At 44.3% G+C, this 17,120-nt stretch overlaps 1 protein-coding gene across 2 annotated transcripts in view; it reads left to right on the plus strand.

The window, feature by feature from the left end:
- The first annotated feature begins 1,066 nt into the window (after positions 1-1,066).
- pid1 (phosphotyrosine interaction domain containing 1) overlaps positions 1,067-17,120 on the plus strand; it is a 137,914-nt gene continuing 121,860 nt past the window's right edge. Inside the window, exon 1 of one of the 2 annotated variants that reach the window (XM_068042558.1) lies at positions 1,067-1,351. In XM_068042558.1, the coding sequence (XP_067898659.1) occupies positions 1,322-1,351 (30 nt within the window). In that variant the 5' untranslated portion in view covers positions 1,067-1,321. Of the gene's footprint in view, positions 1,352-2,393; positions 2,419-17,120 lie in introns of those variants that run through there. The other variant, XM_068042559.1, reaches the window with a different exon arrangement.

The following is a 17,120-nucleotide window of genomic DNA, read 5'->3' on the forward strand; positions in this document are numbered from 1 at the left end:
GCAGGGGTGGGGCAAGAGATAACAAAAGGGAAGGTGTTGATAGGAAAGGGTCACAGAGAATAACTGACAAGAAGGTCATGGAGCAAAGGCAAACGGTGTGTTAAAAGTCAAAGCTTTACTGCAGAGAGGGTGTTAATTGACAGAAAAATGAACAACCCTGGCCCAAAGCAAAAACGTGAAAAAAACAGTGGACAGGCACATGATTAAAAAAATGAATGATGAAACAAACCAAAAGAAAAAAGAAAAAATAACTAAAAATAAAAGGGGGGCGGTCATAGTCTGAATGTTACTCCCAAATAGTATTTTGTGCACAGCTCGCTGCACAAGGACACTCTTGACAGATTCGCTATTATGTCTAGTCCTGGTCCAGAGGGACGGGAAGTAATCACTAAGCATTATTGTGTTACCAAAATCATTATTACATCAAAGATGTACAAGTCGATTTTCCTGGTTGACAATATGCTCAGCAAACTCCCTACACATAAATCACAGGCATGTTTAGGAGCACAGCCACTGTTTGAAGTGGAGTGTGGATAACGAGGAAAAGCAAACTGCAAAACATAAACTATCACAGAGAAATGGGGAAGGGTTTTGACATCACGAAAATTCATTGATGAAATCCGCTCGCCTTCTCCTCTTCCCCGGGCTGTCTGGTTGAGATTGGGACCTTTTATTACATGGGCGATGGTGAGACATTTCTGCACTCCTCAGTTGGCCTGAATAGTGGTGGAAGTTAATGAATCGGGAGAATCAACTTAAATAAGTCTACTTTAAAATCAGTGCTTTATTTTTTACACTAATTGGGTTCAATGTACAGTGCAGATTTGTTATTACAGCACAAATAGACTTTATGCAGTGACATACAATACAAAATGCGAAGTATAACGCAAGTGTATAACTTGTGGATGTTTTAATACAATTAAAATGACAGCAGAGGCCACAAGCCGTGACTGTTGATTTATATCTATATATATCTATATATCCATGTGTGTGTGTGTCTGCCCACCCCCCGCCGCTCCGTCAGCGACCTCCCACTTCCCGGCGCCGTGCGAGCTACAAATGGGAATGAGGGTCTGCTGGCTTTTTCCGCCTGTAGCAGCCGCAGAGTAAAGCGGCCAGAAGAGGAGCTGAAGAGAGAGGGGGGAAGATTCAGCGAGACGCCGTTCGCATCAGTGGTGCAGGCGGAGCTCCCCCCACCCTCCCGCCTCCCCACGCCAGTGCCAGCGGGAAGCAGCTACTGCTATCCAGCTAGCAGCACAGCAGCCGGAGGAAGACATCAGCCCAGCCCACCCACTGCCAGTGGCCCGCGGGCACCACCAACATGTGGCAGCCAGCAAGCGACAGACTGCAGGTAAGAGCAAGTCCATCTCCGCTCTCTGAGTGCTCAGTGTCAGCAGCTCACCCAGGGGAGAGCAGCCCCTTATTCCACAAACCAAGGTCTGCAGCTATCTGTCCACAGGCACGTACGCTTTTGGCATTATTCTCTCTCTGAATAGTACAGGATTCAGACACTTAGCAATTCCTTCTACTAAAGGAAAGAACCGAAGATGTATTACTGCAACCTGTAAAACAGTACCACCGCTTTTGCGTCCATTCCCAGATATGAATATTGAAAACAAATTGTTGTTTTGGTCGATTTCACAACCCATTTCCCTGTCCCATATGGTATTGAGTGGCAGTTGTGCGGGGATCTGTATTCTATGTGGAATAACTCATCCCTCTGATGTAGTGCGCAGTGCCAGCAATCTGTTGTATGCTGCACATTGGGAACAATATGAAGGCTGGAGCTCACCGTACAGCATGGGCTTGTTTAAAGAGCTCTCCTACATAAGAAAGATTTGGGGCAGAAATGCCAACAGATTCTTAGGTACTTTCTACGTTTAGCTAGGATGGGCCAAGGAGGAAATAAGTCTCTTTATATAGTTGTGACCAGCTGTGAAGGTGGCTTCTCAATGAATGATAGATCAGTTATAGATGGACAAACCTGCTATGTTGTAAATTGCTCCGACACGCCTTGAGAGCTCAAGGAACTGAGGGTTATCAAGGCTATCCCAGACTTGCTCCTTCTCGCCGTCTTCCAACCCTCCCCTTTTGTTATAAATTTGACCCAGACGGTTTGCAAGACTTGTATCAGTCACGCTGAAGTACAGTTCACAGTCCGCAGAGACTGGAAAATCACCAAGGTAACCGGGCATAGCCCTTAAAGCGGCTCCTTTACCGCTGTCTCAATTTTGCTTGATAGTTTCATGACTTGAAGCCAACAACCAAGTGATCCCTGTGTTCTGCGTCCAACGGTTAAACATGAACACCACTCCATTAGTCTGATTGCTACAATAATACTGAATTTATTTCAGTAAATATAAGGACCAAGTCCGGATTTCTGAATGGGGAAGGGTGAGAGTGCACTTTACAGGCTGGGTAAGACCGCATCATTTATTACCGACTCCCTAGGATTCTCTGTGAAGAGGCGCATATTGTTCTTGGGGCGAGGAGTGAAGAAAAATAAAAGGCTTGTCTGCCGTCCGTGAGCAAGGAAAATGGAAGGAGGGGAATGATGACTTGGAAATTCTGCAGCACCTAAGCAGATTAACTGTAATTTTCAAATGATCAAATGAAACTATATTTAATGATACCTTATTGTAATGTTTAATAATACTGTTCTGGCACATTCATTAAGGATGTGATACTTTAGGGTAATACCTTGTATGCATATTAATGTATGAACAAGAAATGCAATGCATTGGTATACTTACCTGCTGTGATAGGATCTGAGTCTGTACCTGCTATTCAAAAGCATCAACTTGAATCAGCTAAGATCAGTCTTACCAGAATAAAAACAGAATATGCTGGAAATACTCAGCAGGTCGGGCAGCATTAGTGGAGAGAGAAGCAGAATTACTATCGATAACCTTTCATCAGAACTGGGAAAAGTTAGAAATGGAACAGGTTTTAAGCAAGTGCAAAGGGGGAAAAGAACAATCAGGTCCCCGTCACAGTACCGAAACAGCTCTTCTCAAAGTCACAAATGACATCCTGTGTGACTGGAACAAGGTAAACTATCCCTCCTTGTCCACCTCGACCTGTCTGCAGCCTATGACACGGTTGACCACACCATCCTCCTCCAATGCCACTCCACTGTCATCCAGCTGGGTGGGACTGCCCTCACCTGGTTCCATTCTTATGTATCTAATCATAGCCATAGTATCACTTGCAATGGTTTCTCTTCCTGCTCCTGCACAGTTACCTCTGGTGTCCACCAAGGATCTATCCTTGGCCCCGTCCTATTTCTCATCTACATGCTGCATGTCTCAGTGACATCATCAAAAAGCACAGCATTAGTTTTCACGTGAACGTTGATGATTCCCAACTATACCTCACCTGTCTCAACTCTTCCACTGTTATTAAATTATCAGAGTGCTTATCCAATACCCAGTGCAACAGAAGCAGAAAAATCTCCTCCAATTAAATATTGGGAAGACTGAAGCCATTGTCTTCGATCCTTGCTCAAAACTCTGTTCCCTCGCTACTGACTCCATCCCTCTCCCTAGCAATTGGCTGAGACTAAACCAGACTGTTTGCAATCTCGGGGTCATTTTTGATCCCGAGATGAGCTTCCAACCATGTATCCGCACCATCACTAAGACCACCTATTTCCACCTCTAGCATTGCCCAACTGCCCCTGTCCCAGCTCATCTGCTGCTGAAACCCTCGTTCATGTCTTTGTTACCTTTAGACTTGACTATTCCAGTGCACTGCTGGCTGATCTCCCACATTCCGTAAACTTGAGGTCATCCATAACTCCACTGTCCATGTCCTTACTCGCAACAAGTCCCGTTCACCTATCATCCCTTGCTCGCTGACCTATATTGGCTCCCAGTCCAGCAATGCCTTGATTTTAAAATACTCATCCTTGTTTTCGAATCCCTCCATGGTCTCGCCTCTCCCTTTCTGAAATCTCCTCCAGCCCCACAACCTCTGAGATATCTGTGCTCCTCTAATTCTGGCCTCTTGAGAATCCCCGATTTTAATTGCTCCACCATTGGTGCCTTCAGCTTCTGTGAAGTGCGTTGGGACATTTTATTCTGTTAAGGACGCTATATAAATATAAGTTGTTGTTGTTGATGTTCTTGAGACATTTGATAAGGTGCTACATAAGCGTAAGTCTTTTTATCCCATGTGCAGGGAGTATTTGAACTTGGTAGAGCTAGTTGTCATGGACCAGTTGAGAGGAATGGCCTGTTCCTGGGCTATACGTTCGATGTAATTCTATCTTAAAGGAGGCGCTGAGGCTTCCCTAATCGACTGAAAGTGAGGATCAATTAGAGGACAAGATGACCTAAACATTCGTAGTTCCTCCCTTAGGTTAAAATAAAAACGATCTTTTTTATGAGACCTTTCTTCATGGGCAAGAATTGGGAAATGTAAATTATCCCCATGTAGATGATTGGAATTTATGGATTAATGGTTGGCATGCTATATGCCATTGATGTAAATCTTGATAGAAAAAAAATGTAAAATTGAGTCCAACACATGTTTACAATCTGCTTGGACTGCACTTTTGAAAAACATGCTAGGTGACCCAGGGAGAGTGGTTCAAAAACTGGCTTTGCATTCTGGCTGTCCTTTGTGTATGCTTTTGGTCATCAGTTAATGAAGTTCAGAATATTGTAAGATTGCACAATACCAAATGTTACAGGTCACTCTCAACAGTCATGTTTCAAGTACAAAGGGCCATATTTACATATTAAGCAAAAGAAAAGAAAAAAAAGGAAATACAGGAGGAACTTTGTTATGTCCACCCACAGAGTTGAATTCGGAGGATCCAGGGAGCAGGTTACTGCTATGTGCCCTCTAAATTTGGGGAGTGTCCCTACAAGCAGTAGAGAAAAATAACTTTCAACAAGGATGGGAATAACTGGCTTCTTTCATGTATTTTCTCCTCTTTCTGGCCCCAGCCTATTTGTGCTGCACTGGAGTAAAAGTGTGAAGGGTCATGCAGGCAAGTTATGATGGGAACAGGAGATGCTCAAGTGACAATTTTCCCTCCCACCCATCTGAAAATTTAACATTCCTAGCTTGCCCTATTAGGTTAAAATAAAAATTACCTTTTTTCTGAGTCCTTTCTTCATTAGCGAGAATTGGGGAATGTAAATTATTCCTATGTAGATGATTGAAATTTGTGGATGAATGATTGCCGTGACAGGTGCCATTGATGTAAACCTTGATAAAAGAAATGTAAACTGAAGTCCAACACATGTTTACAATCTGCTTGGACTGCACTATTGAATAATATGAGAGGTGACCCAGGGAGGGAGGTTTAAAAATTGGATTAGCTGTCCTGGGTGCAATGGTTTTGGTCATCAGTTAATGACATTCAAGATACTGTAGGATTAGACAATACCAAATGTTACAGGTCACTTTAGACAGTCATGTTTCAAGTACAAGGGGTTGTATTTACAAATTAAGAACAGAAAAAGAAACCAGGATTGCAGGAAGAATAAAAGGATTTATTAAAAGGGTGGTAAATATTTGGAACAGCACAGGTGGTGGAACAAGAAAACTTAATGTGTTTCATGAAAGAGTTAGACAGGGTCTTGTCAACAAATGTGATTCAGGGTTATTAGTAATGTGCCAAAGGAATATTGTAGATAGCTGGGCTGGATGGACTGAAGCTTTTCTCCTGTCTGCCTTGTTTGACCTCCCCAAATGCATCACCTCACACTTCTCCAGGATGAATTCCATTTGCCACTTTTCTGCCCATCTGACCAGACCATCAATATCTTCCTGCAGCCTACAGCTACCCTCCTCGCTATCTACCACACGGCCAATCTTTGTGTCATTTTCAAACTACTTGATCATGCCCCCTACATTTATGTCCAAAGCAGGGACCCAGTACTGAGCCCTGCGGAACGCCACTGGAAACAGCCCTCCAGTCGCTAACACACCTGTCGACAATTACCCTTTGTTTCCTGCCACTGAGCCAATTTTGTATCCACCTTGCTGCATTTCCCTGGATCCCATGGGATTTTTTTTAACCAGTCTGCCATGTGGGACCTTGTCAAAAGCCTTGCTAAAATTCCATGTAGACCACACCAACTGCACAACCCTCATCTATCTTCCTTGTTACTTCTTCAAAAAATTTGATCAAGCTGGTCAACAAGATCGTCCCTTAACAAATCCATGCTGACTATCCTTTATTAACCTGTGCCTTTCTAAGTGACAGTTTATCCTGTCTCTCAGAATAGATTCCAATAATTTGCCCACTACTGAGGTTAGACTGACTGGCCTGTAATTATTCGGTCTATCACTCCTTCCCTTTTTAAACAGAGGTACAACGTAAACAGTTCTCTAATCCTCCGGCACCGCACCTGTATCCAGTGAGGACTGGAAGACGATGGTCAGACCTTCTGCTATTTCCTCTATTGCTTCTTTTAACAGCCTAGGGTACATTCCATCTGGCCCTAGTGAGTTATCAAACTTTCAAGGATGCTAATCTCATTAATACTTCCTCTCTCCCTATGTTTATCACATTCAATACTTCACACTCCTCCTCCTTAACTACTATATCTGTATTGCCCCCACTTTTGTGAAGACAGACGTAAAGTATTCATTAAGAACCATACCAACATCTTCCGCTCCTACACATAGGTTACCTTTTTGGTCTTTTATGGGCCCTACTCGCTCCTTAGTTATCCTCTTACTCTTAATGTATTGATAAAACATCTTTGGGTTCACCTTGATTTTGCTTGCCAATATTCTTTCATGCCCTCTCTTTGCTTTCCTAATTTCCTTTTTGATTTCACCCCTCCACTTTCTATACTCCTCTCAACTTTCTGTAGTATTGAGTTCTCGGTGTCGGACGTAAGCTTTCCTTTTCTGCCTTATCTTACCCTGTAGGCTCCTTGACATCCAAGGGGCTCTACATTTGGCCGTCTCACCCTTTTTCTTTGTAAGAACATGTTTACTCTGAACCCCTTGAATCTCCCCTTTGAATGCCTCCCACTGTTCTGACACTGATTTACCTTCAAGTAGCAGTTTCCAGTCCACTTTCGCTAAATCACTCCTCAATTTAGTAAAATTGGGCTTGCCCCAATTGTGAACTCGCACTCCTGTTCTTTTTCTGTCCTTTTCCATAATTATGTTAAAACTAACTGAATTAAGATCACGACCACCAAAATGCTCTCCCACTGCCACCCCTTCCACCTGCCCATCTTCATTTCCTAAAACTAAGTCTAAAACTGCGCCCTCTCTTGTTGGTATAAAAGCAAAATACTGCGGATGCTGGAAATCTGAAATAAAAACAAGAAATGCTGGAAATACTCAGCAGGTCTGGCAGCATCTGTGGAAAGAGAAGCAGAGTTAACGTTTTGTTAACGTTAACTCTGCTTCTCTTTCCACAGATGCTGCCAGACCTGCTGAGTATTTCCAGCATTTCTTGTTTTCCCTCTCTTGTTGGACTTGCTACATCCTGAGCAAAAAAGTTCTCCTGAATGCACCTCAAGAATTCTGCTCCCTCAATTCCTTTCACACTAAAACTATCCCAGTTAATATTGGGGTAGTTAAAATCCCTTACAATTACTGCCCTATTCTTCTTGCACTTCTCAGAGATTTACCTACATATCTGCTCTTCTATCTCCCTCTGACTGTTTGGGGGTCTATAGTACACTGCCAGCAGTGTGATTGCCCCTTTTTTTTATCCTTAGCTCAATCCATATGGCCTCATTTGATGAACCTTCCAACATATCATCCCTCCTCACAGCTGTAATAGTTTCCTTGACCAAAATTGCCACTCCCCCACTTTCTTATCCCCCTCCCTATCGTGTCTGAAAAACCTGTAACCAGGAACATTGAGCCGCCATTCCTGTCCCTCCTTAAGCCATGTTTCTATAATAGCTATGATATCATACTACCACAGAAGGGTCACTGACCCGAAACGTTAACTCTGCTTCTCTTTCCACAGATGCTGCCAGACCTGCTGAGTGGTTCCAGCATTTCTTGTTTTTATACCACATGTCTATCTGTGCCCTCAGCTCATCTGCTTTATTTGCTATACTCCTTGCATTGAAATAGGTACCCTTGAGCACTGCCAAACTCATTTTTTAATTTCTAACCCTTGTTTCCTCTGTCTTCCACACTCACCCATTAATTTTCTGCCTTCTATTTTAATTTCTGCTTTTGTTCCAACTGAGTCTACCCTCAGGTCCCCATCCCCCTGCCAAATTAATTTAAACCCTCCCCAACAGCATTAGCAAAATGTCCCGCTAGGAACTCAGTCCTGGCTCTGTTCGGGTGCAACTTGTCCGGCCTGTACAGGTCCCATCTCCCCCAGAGCCAGTCCCAATGTCCCAGGAATCTAAAGCCCTCCCTCCTGCACCATCTTTCTAGCCACGCATTCATCTGTTTTATCCTTCTATTTCTATACTCACTTGCGCATGGCACTGGGAGTAATCCGGAGATTACTACTTTTGAGGTCCTGTTTTCTAATTTCTTACTTTAGCTCCCTAAATTCTGACTGCAGGACCACATCCCTCTTTCTACCTATGTCGTTGGTTCTGATGTGGACCACGACTGCTGGCTGTTCACCCTCCCCCTTCAGGATGCTGTGCAGCCGCTCAGTGATATCCTGGACCCTAGCAGCAGGGAAGCAATGCACCATGCTAGATTCACGCCAGCGGCCACATATAAGCCTGTCTGTTCCTATGACTATTGAATTACCTATCACTATGGATCTTCCAGTCTTCCCTGTACCCCCCTGTGCAGCTGAGCCACCCGTGGAGATCAGCTGATTCCAGCCCATTCTTATGCCCTTGGAGACATTTTTAACAGCTACGTAGGGCAATTGTCTCAGCTTGTCCCAGATCACTAGGACAGAACTTTATCAGCTGCAGCAAGGTCATTTGCAATGAATTTGGAATATTGAGCTGGCACTGACAGTAGTTGGCAAGATCACCACAGCCCTCAATTGTTCTGCCTATGGCACAATCCCACCTAGGTACTATATTGCCTATGTATGCATCAAAATGTTGGCTGCTGTGTTGGCCAGCACAGTGAACACTTTTATCTCCTATCCCACTGAACAGCATGACATGCAATGCCAAAGTGCAGGACATCAGGAATTGGTGTCAAGTGTCCAACTAGAAGCTCTTGAGAAATCTGAGCGTGGCAAGACTTTTATTGTACTGTGTATAGCCAAGGTATGGGTATTCATAAGCAATAATGAAAGAGCTGTAAGGTTGTATGGAGGTTTGGCATGGGTGAGTAGTAAATGTGGAACCAGCTGAGACATTACATTTTGCAGCATCTACCTGGTACATAGTGCTGTTGGTTTGCGTTACCTCGCCAGATCTTTTAAGGTATATCATCTTCGCCCACATTTGTTCCCTAAGATGATGTTCATTCTGGCTGTTATCTCCTGCCAAGCATGATGCATTTCTGTCCTCCAAGTCGGGTTTTCTAGTATGCTGATTAGGCAGAAGAACATTAATTTTACCATCCATTAAATAATGGCTAGAGGTAACACTGGTCAGCCATTTGCTCACAGACTCCATTATGCGCCTCCACGTTGCATTGTCTGACCTTCAGACCTCAACCGCCAGTAATTGCCACCACACCTTTTTTAGTTTATGCAAAGGTTGAAATCTGTTGCCTTCATTTTTATCCTTGAGAAAGGCTTGACCAATTTCTCTCCTATCTGCAGTCACTGCCTTTCATTATTAGTGGTATCTCAGTCCATTTGAGATACTTGAAAATAAATTTTTAACAATATAATTATTGCCCTTTGTTCAGCGTCACCAGACTCACAACAGTACAGGAGGCTGTGCAGCAATTCCCCTCCTTCCTGCCACTCCACTGCAGGTAGATATAGCAGGATTCATGTTGGATTGAAAATCTAGTCCATATATATCTGTTTGTAGAAATGTCAAACCAGACATTAAATGGCAGGAATGTGTTAGTGCTTCTTGTTTATCCTGCATACTGGTTAAAAAATTAAAGGAGCACACATTCCAGACTTCCATGTAATTTCAGTCAGTACCAGTCACTGTACTAATCATGACCTGATGACAAAAATCTTTCCAAAGTATTTAAATGTTGAAGATGGGATGAATATTAGTTGCTCTCAGGGCTACCATTCTAAATCCCTTTGCTTTTGGTAACCTTTTTTCTTTTAGGTATCCCCTGCACCACACACTGGCCGAGTATTTCCTTTTCTTTTCTGGTAACATATATTCAAGATGGTACATGTTTGGGGCTGGCACCCAGTTCTGCCAGGTCTTTGCCCTGTTTCTGTTCTACCAGAAGTGGGATCGGGCACTTCTTGAGTCCACCCTTTGTTGTGTAAGCATCACAAAAAGAGGTAGAACTGGCAGGATGACATCATGAGCAGGAGTAGGCCATTCCGCCCTTCAAGCCTGCTCTGCCATTCGATAAGATCATCGCTGATTTGGTTGTGGTCTCAACTTCATTTTCCTGTTTGCCCCTATAACCCTTGACTCCCTTGTCTATCAAAAATCTATCTAACTCAGTCTTGAATAAATTCAATGACCCAGCCTCCGCTGCTTTCTGGGGAAGAGAGTTCCACAGATTAATGCCCCTTTCAGAAAAAATTATTCTCCTCATCTCTGTCTTAAAAGGGAGACCTCTTATTCTTAAATTTTGTCCCCTAGTTCTAGTCTCTCTCACAAGAGAAGACATCCCCTCTATCAAGTCCTCTCAGGATCTTATCTGTTTCAATAAGATCACCTCTCATTCTTCTAAACTACAATGGATATACGCCCAACCTGTTCAAACCTTTCTTCAGAAGATAAGCCCTTCATTTCCAGAGTTAGTCGAGTGAGCCTTTTCTGAACTGCTTCCAACACAATTATATCCTTTTTCAAATAAGGAGACCTCCCTTTGCTATGTACATTTGCGTAAAGCAGATGTACTTGCAAGCCAGGGCCTGATTCTGTAAAAAATAGGATTACTTGCAATTTAAAAGTCCAATTTCTCTATGGCAAATTCAAAAATCTGGCCACCCAAAATACTTTTAAAGATATTTCCCCAACATTGCCAACCCGTTTCTTCTTCTTCTTTGGCCTCCTTGTCTCGAGAGACAATGGGTAAGCGCCTGGAGGTGGTCAGTGGTTTGTGAAGCAGTGCCTGGAGTGGCTATAAAGGCCAATTCTAGAGTGACAGACTCTTCCACAGGTGCTGCAGATAAAATTGGTTGTCGGGGCTGTTACACAGTTGGCTCTCTCCTTGCGCTTCTGTCTTTTTTCCTGCCAACTGCTAAGTCTCTTCGACTCGCCACGCTTTAGCCCCGCCTTTATGGTTGCCCGCCAGCTCTGACGATCGCTGGCAACTGACTCCCACAACTTATGTGATTGCCAACCCGTAAAGTCTCTCCCTTCCTAACTGAAGCAGGCTCCCCAGTTGCAACAAAGATGGTGCAGGTGCCCACTGCATAATAGTAATGGCTCTGACAAGGAGATTTCGGATGGGATAATGGCACAGGTGGCATAGGTGGTCCCACCTACCAGAATTATAGCAGTGTATCAGAAGCCAAGGAAATTTGGGTCCCCATCTCCCAGTGTCAGAAGTTGTTCAAAGTAATTCATTGGTTGTACAGCACTTTGGGATGTCCTGAGGATGGGAAAGTCATATCAATGCAACTTTCTTTCTTTCTATCGCAAACTAAGAGGAAAGTCTAGTTTGTAACCAAAATCTCATTAGGTAGTCAGATTACTAAATTCATATTTGAATGGTGTAACTTTTGACTAGAAATGTTTCAATGATCGATTCTTACATCTCTAAAGAACAAAAGAATTTACAGCTTAGTATAACACTCTTCACATCTCGGGATGCTGCAAAGCACTTCCCAGCCAATGAGATACTTTGGAAGTTTAGTCACTTGTAATGTGGGCAAACATATCAGTAAATTTGCAGACAGCAAGGTCCCCCAAACAGCAGTGAGATAAATGACCTGAGAAACTGTTTTAGTTGTGCTGGTTGAGGGATAAATATTGGCCAGGACAGCAGAAGAACACTCCTACTCTTCTGCAAATAGTGCCATTGCATCATTTATACCCATCTGAGAGGATGGCCAGGGCCTCAGTTTAACATCATATCTGGAAGACTCCCTCAGTACTGAACTAGAGTATCACTGTAGATAATGTGCAGCAGGGCTCAGGGGCAGGTTTGTCACTGACTGAGCCAAGGCTGACAGGTTGATCCTCCCTAAACAGTAAGAGTAGAATTTTAACTGCCAAGGGGAGACAGATTCGGAAATAGGCAGGATCATGTTGGGTTCCCGACCCCGCGTCCACTTCCGTATTTGACCGGCACAGGTTTGTAGGCGAGCAGGGAACACCCGTGCAACCATCGGGATAGTGATTAAAATATGCAAACAGATAATTAACTTTGAATTTAACCCTGAATTCTGCCTTAACAGTTAGTGCACGGGGTCCCCAACTCTGCATCTTGCCAGGATCACCGAGGCAAGAGCACACTGGGGAGTAACTGTTTGATGAAATTGACATGCTGGGAAGACTTTAAAGATGGAAATCGCTAAGCTTGTGGTCAGCCACATTTCAGGATTACTTCTGTCAGCCTGAAATCACTATTTTTAGTGTGAATTTCAACTTTTTTGGAGTTACTTCCAAGTGCCTTGCAGTATACTCACCTCACCATCTCAGAGGGCATTTAAGAGTCCACCACATTGCTGTGGATCTGGAGTCACATGTAGGCCAGACCAGGTAAGGATGGCAGATTTCTTTTCCGAAAGGTCATTAGTGAACCAGATGGGTTTTTAAAAGAATTGACAATGGTTTCATGGTCGCCATTAGATTAGCTTTTTAATTCCAGATTTTATTCATTAAATTCACATTTCACCATCTGCTGTGGTGGGATTTGAGCCCATGTTCCCAGAGCACTAGCCTGGGTCTCTGGGCTACTAGTCCAGTAACATTACCACTACGCCATTGCTGGACATCCTTGCTGTCAGCCCGCACTGTAGCATGGGAGCAACTTATCCAGCAGTAGCCTGGACTTCTGATGAGGATCAGCAGGAGCAGCCGCACCAGGAGTTACACCAGAAGCTGCAGCACCAATTGCAGCAGCAGCAACAACACCAGCAGCACAAGGAGTAGCAACAACACTAACAGCAGCTTCCTTCTCTGCAACCACATTCCACTCTAAAGGACAGAGGGGATGGACATAGAGCTCCCGTTCGAAGGAGGCAGTTACCCCAGCACAGGGTCTACAGACAGAGGGTGTGCTTCTTCAAAATGATAGAGCAACAATGCTCGAAGTGGCTTGGGCTTTTACGGCAGGTCGTTGCTGACATCTGCAGCCTCTTGGAAGAAGATCTTCCCAGTGGACCAGATCAGCATGCATTGCCATCAAGATCACCACAGCCCTAAATTTCTTTGCCTTTGGCTCCTTCGGGGATCTGCTGGAGACATCTCCAGGATCTCTCAATCTACTGCCCCTAAATGCTTCACCCAGGTCACTGATGCCTTGTTTTCCCACCAGTTATGTGAACTATGCCATGGATGAGGCTTTGCTGCAGTGTCTGGTTTCCCGCAGGTGCAGTGAGTCATTGATTGCATCCACGTGGCAATCAAGGTGCCCTCAGATCAGCCTTGCATCTTCATTAATCACAAACAATTCCACTTGTTCACTGCCCAGCCAGTTTAAGAAGGTGATCATGCACTTCTACATCATGCACTCCTACACAAGAAATCCAGGCAGCTGCCATGACTCATTCACTCTGTGGCAATCACATCTCCAGTAGACTTTCTCTTTTCCACACAGTGTCAGCGGCTGCCTTCTGGGAGACAAGGGCTATCCTCCAAAGACTTGGCTGTTGACTCCCTGTACGGAACTCTACCAGTGAACTGGAGAAGAAATATAACAGCAGCCACATCACCACCAGGGCAATAAGAGAACAAGCCATTGGGTTGCTCAAGATGTGGTCCAGGTGCCTGGACAAATGTGGAGGCACCTTTCTGTATGCCCCATAAAGGATCTACAGGATTGTTGTGGTCTGCAGAGAGGAGTGGAGCTGCAGCAAGGGGAAGGTGCAGAATGGCTGGCATTCGCCGAGGAGGAGAGGGAGAGGAAGAGGAGCTGGTTGTGGCCATGATGCCTGCAGCCACACACCTGGCTGCCAGAGAAGCCCACGATGGATGCTGTGGCATAATGCTCACCTTTCCAGACTTAATGAGGTCATTAAACCTTTTCCGGCACTGAATCCAGGTCCTGGGCACCATATTTCTGCTACTCACAGTCTCTGCTACTTCCAGTCACACCTGTTTTCTTTGGCTGGCTGGCTGGCCTATTCCTCCCATCCACAGTGGACTTCGATCTTGGCCCTTACTGCCTCCAGCCTGACCAACCAAGGAGCAACCTTCCCATGTTGTCCTTCCATGCTCTTGCTTTCTGATTGCTTCAGCAGCAACCTTTCCTGCAGCCATTCAGACCCCTGCCGGGATTGCTTTAAATAGAGAGCCTTCATTCACAGAGTGTGGCCTGCACTGTTTGATTGGCCAGGAAACCTGGAAACAGCACGCTAATGCTGTGGCTGAATTAAACAGCCATGGTAAAGCCTGCTTCAATTGGCAACAGGTTCCCGACCCACAGCCGGTCTCCCCACTGCGTGTGGGTCAGTTCTATTACAATTCAGCCCTGTTGCTAGCTACAGAAAGCTATTAACATACAGAAAATCCTTTGAATGTAAAATCTTCACCCCACGATATGCCCCAGGTGGTTATTTTTAATTATCTTTCCTTTCAGTGATTTGATAGTCAAGGATTTCCCCCATAGAGTTCAGAGAACATCCTTCCCTTTCATAAGCAAGTGAAATAGATATTCTGGGAGTCCAAAGGAAATCTTTCCTGTTCATAACAAGTGAAATGGACATACTGGGAGTGTAGCGGACATTTATCCCTTTCATAAGGAAGTGAAATAGACGTGCTGGTATGATATCAAATGAAGGGATTTCCCTATAGAATGCTCCGATCACGTGGAATGTGAGTGTAATTGATCTGAATCCAGACCAATGTGGATAACAGTGTAGATTTATTTTTAGAACGAACAAAAAGACTATTACTGATTGGATTGGTCTGTACCAATTTACACTCTGATCAAAAGAGGTCATGAATCATCAAAGACCCTGGAGAGTTCCTCTGCTTCAAATCCTTATCATTGGGATAAATGTCATCAGGGCTTCACAGAAGAGGCCTCCAACTATTGATATTTCAGGAAATAACAAGATCATTTCTAAAGTAATTACAGGGAGCATGTGGAGAAACCCCGTATTGAAAATATTTTCACGGAGAGTCCCATAGAAAATTACTGCCTTCCTTAAAAGAAACACTAACCTTGTGCAGCAATAAGTGTAACACAACAAAGGCATCCATCCATTCAGCCACTATCATATTGCTCAAGGCAAAGCTGTAAACAGAAAATAGTGAACTTGTTACACGATACAATTCCAAATTCTGCAAATATCAGGACTGTATTTAATGGATACATATTTAATAATAATTTACCATGGTTATTCCTTTGACTGGATTAACTGAATCTCTTCTTTGGCCTCCTTATCTCGAGAGACAATGGATAAGCGCCTGGAGGTGGTCAGTGGTTTGTGAAGCAGCGCCTGGAGTGGCTATGAAGGCCAATTCTAGAGTGATAGGCTCTTCCACAGGTGCTGCAGAGAAATTTGTTTGTCGGGGCTGTTACACAGTTGGCTCTCCCCTTGCGCCTCTGTCTTTTTTCCTGCCAACTACTAAGTCTCTTCGACTCGCCACACTTTAGCCCCGTCTTTATGGCTGCCCGCCAGCTCTGGCGAACGCTGGCAACTGACTCCCACGACTTGTGATCAATGTCACAGGATTTCATGTCGCGTTTGCAGACGTCTTTAAAGCGGAGACATGGACGGCCGGTGGGTCTGATACCAGTGGCGAGCTCGCTGTACAATGTGTCTTTGGGGATCCTGCCATCTTCCATGCGGCTCACATGGCCAAGCCATCTCAAGCGCCGCTGACTCAGTAGTGTGTATAAGCTGGGGATGTTGGCCACCTCGAGGACTTCTGTGTTGGAGATACGGTCCTGCCACCTGATGCCAAGTATTCTCTGGAGGCAGCGAAGATGGAATGAATTGAGACGTCGCTCTTGGCTGACATACGTTGTCCAGGCCTCGCTGCCATAGAGCAAGGTACTGAGGACACAGGCCTGATACACTCGGACTTTTGTGTTCCATGTCAGTGCGCCATTTTCCCACACTCTCTTGGCCAGTCTGGACATAGCAGTGGAAGCCTTTCCCATGCACTTGTTGATTTCTGCATCTAGAGACAGGTTACTGGTGATAGTTGAGCCTAGGTAGGTTAACTCTTGAACCACTTCCAGAGCGTGGTCGCCAATATTGATTAACTGAATATTAACTGAGACTTTTGTAGATAACAAACCCTATTTTTTTGTGTAGCATGTAAATGTAAAGTTATATAAATATGCAGCATTCTTAAACATCTCTGAATTCATTGCAAGTTTGCCCGTAGCAAAATTCACTATTGGCATGCACTCAGAAGAGGTATTGCATCTCAAGTTAAAGGCAGAATAAAAGGGAACATAGGAACATAGGAGCAGGAATAGGCCATTCAGCCCATCGTGCCTGCCCAGCCATCCAATACGATCATGGCTGATCATCCTTTTCAATGCCTTTTCCCCACACTGTCCTCATATCCCCTTCATATCATTTGTATTTAGAAATCTGTCAATCTCTGCTTTAAACATACTCAATGACTGAGCTTCCACAGCCCTCTGGGGTAGAGAATTCCAAAGATTCACAATCCTCTGAGTAAAGAAATTTCTCCTCATCTCAGTCCTAAGTGGCTTTCCCCTTATTTTGAAATTGTGTCCCCTGGTTCTAGACTCCCCAACCAGGGGAAACATCTTATCTGCATCTACCCTGTCTATCCCTTTAAGTAATTTGTAGGTTTCAATGAGATCACCTCTCATTCTTCGAAACTCTAGAGAATACAGGCACAATTTCCCCAATTTCTCTTCATAGGACAGTCCCACCATCCCGGGAACAGGTCTGGTGAACCTTTGTTGCACTCCCTCTATGGCAATAATATCTT

This window comes from Heterodontus francisci, chromosome 11 (genome assembly GCF_036365525.1).
Source record: "Heterodontus francisci isolate sHetFra1 chromosome 11, sHetFra1.hap1, whole genome shotgun sequence".
Lineage (NCBI taxonomy): Eukaryota > Metazoa > Chordata > Chondrichthyes > Heterodontiformes > Heterodontidae > Heterodontus > Heterodontus francisci.